At 41.5% G+C, this 2,637-nt stretch overlaps 1 protein-coding gene across 1 annotated transcript; it reads left to right on the forward strand.

Moving 5' to 3' along the window:
• Positions 1–905: 905 nt before the first annotated feature.
• On the forward strand, positions 906–2,309 carry LOC132178710 (protein LIGHT-DEPENDENT SHORT HYPOCOTYLS 4). The gene has a single exon (XM_059591226.1). It carries the CDS (start codon positions 1,363–1,365, stop codon positions 1,981–1,983), a length of 621 nt encoding a protein of 206 aa, XP_059447209.1. The 5' UTR covers positions 906–1,362; the 3' UTR covers positions 1,984–2,309.
• The last annotated feature ends 328 nt before the right edge of the window (positions 2,310–2,637 follow it).

Below are 2,637 nucleotides of genomic sequence, written 5' to 3' on the forward strand. Positions count from 1 at the left end.
TATAACTTGTAAATTCGATACAAATTCAATACAAAATTAATAGATTAAATGATAAGTTTGATTGATTGGATTATAATTAACTTGTATAGGTTTTATACGTTAACATATGTTTCGACATGACCGATCAACCCGACACAAATTGTCACATAGTCCTCTCTTCACTTGCTTTGGAGATGTCTTATATGCATAGCCGACATACATATTACAGAGGCAAAAGTCACAAAGGTCCCCTCTTTTTACTCATACACGAGACTCTACCATCCAATATATGGTTGTGATGTGCATTGAACCGACTGTGTGGCGAAGACACCCATCTTTAAGGTGTGAAATATTGTATGTAATTTGTTCCTGAATGAAAACCAGTACTGGAGGGTAAAAGGGTAATTGGGAAAAAGGTGTTGTCAATCAATACGAAAGAGTGAAGAAACAAAATCATGTTATTCCCTCATATTTTTAAACCAATAGCTTTGTCTTGTCCCCATCCATCAACTCCCCTCTCTCTCTCCACCTCACTGTCAAACTCTTGCTATTTCCACAAAAAGCCCTATTGAGCTTCCTTCCACTTACCCAATTACGAATTAAAATTAACCCTCTCCCCTAACTCATTAGAATTAGGCCTAGGAGGAACTTGCGTGGTTCCCCTTTTTCTCGGAAAAAAAATCTTGCCAGTTTCTCACAAAAACCTTAATCAGAAATCAAAGTTAACAAAAAAAAAAAAAAAAAAAAGGCACCCCCAACCAACATCATAACCCTTTCAAGGTTTCTAGGATTGATCAAAGGAAAAGATTCAAAGAACCTCAAAGCAAACAAAATTAAAAAAATACCCAAAAGGAAATTAATACATTTAAAATTCGGGAGTGTAGCCCTACTGTTGTTTTCTCTTTGCCTATATAAGTATATATCATCCCCGTCATCATCATCTTCCCCTACTCCAAAATCTTCATTTTCTCTCACTCTCTCCATAGCTCTCTCTATCTCTCTATCTCTCTTTCTCTCTCTTCCTTCTCCCATGACATGATTGAAATCCAGAACTACTCCAGCTGAAATATAATTGTGATCAAAAAAACCTTTTGGTTGGTTGGTTGTTCCATTTTTCTTCATGAAAAGTGACACACCCAAAACTTGTTTCAATCAGTTCCACCACCACCACCAGCAGCACCACCCCAGATCTTAGATCTTTAGCACAATAAACGCATATATATCCTCTTATCAACTCCAATCATCTCCCTACTCTTTCTATTTTTAGTTCTTTCCTAAACTACTAGCTTGGCCCTATAAACCTACCTCCCAGAAAACTAGAAAAACAAAACCAAATCCTCTTTACTATTACTACTACAACTTCGAGATCCAAGAAAAAAACAGATGGATTCACTTCACGAATTCGACCCCTCAAACGAAGACAGCGCGAGCATCAACTTCAGCACCAACACCATCATCACAAACACCAACAACAGTACACACAATCCAAACAATATCTCAGTTGCTGCTGCCGCCACCATGGCATCCTCCTCGTCATCCTCGCCGTCCTCCACTCTCAGCCGCTACGAGAACCAGAAGCGCCGCGACTGGAACACCTTCGGACAGTACCTCCGGAACCACCGACCGCCGCTGTCTCTCTCCCGCTGCAGCGGGGCCCACGTGCTCGAATTCCTCAGGTACTTAGACCAGTTCGGTAAGACCAAGGTCCACACCCAGCTCTGCCCCTTCTTCGGGCATCCCAACCCGCCCGCCCCCTGCCCCTGCCCGCTCCGCCAAGCCTGGGGGTCCCTCGACGCCCTCATCGGCCGCCTCCGCGCCGCCTTCGAAGAGCACGGAGGGAAGCCGGAGGCCAACCCATTCGGAGCCCGAGCCGTGCGGCTGTATCTACGTGAGGTTCGTGATTCGCAGTCCAAGGCAAGAGGGATTAGTTACGAGAAGAAGAAGCGCAAGCGCCCCCCGCAGCCGCCGCCCGCATTGCCACCTCCTCCAAATGCGAGCCAGTAAGATCAAAAAAATAAAATAATTCCTGCATGAGACCACATGTTGGTGGGAAATAATTTCAACTACTTTCTAATCTTTCATTGCTGCACACCTATGTAGTACGTACGAGTTTTTCTTTCTTTTTTATGTTGCCTCAAAATTGAACTCTTTAATGATTCTGTGATGCAAACAGTAGTAGTTGTAGAAGTAGTAGTAGAAGTAGAAGTCCAAGTATGTACTAGTTCTAGTTTTAAGGTCCCTGTGACTTAACATCCAATTTGTCATAGATATATGTACTTGAAAGGTCGTCTATGACAAGTAATAGATTTGCGGATCATGTTGTATGTCTTTTTTTGAGTGTTTTCTTTTCTTTCTTTTTCGTTTTTCATTTCTAGTCTTTTAATGGGTATTGGCAAATCATTCATTCACTCGTTTGAAAAGGGTGGAATTTATAACTTTGCAAAGATCATGTGTCAGATTTGTCTAGCACTACTACTATATTTGCTTTGATTATTTTTTGGTATCTTACATGTGGGTCAGTTTGGTTTTCTCCTTTTGCCTTCTCCTATTACTAACCTTTTTTTTTTTCTTTGTTTCCCCCATGGCTATATAGAGTGAAGAGATCATATATATAGAAGTTAGAACAACGCCCTTCACAGTTCAAACAGTTTGTGTTAA

This window comes from Corylus avellana, chromosome ca4 (genome assembly GCF_901000735.1).
Source record: "Corylus avellana chromosome ca4, CavTom2PMs-1.0".
NCBI lineage: Eukaryota > Viridiplantae > Streptophyta > Magnoliopsida > Fagales > Betulaceae > Corylus > Corylus avellana.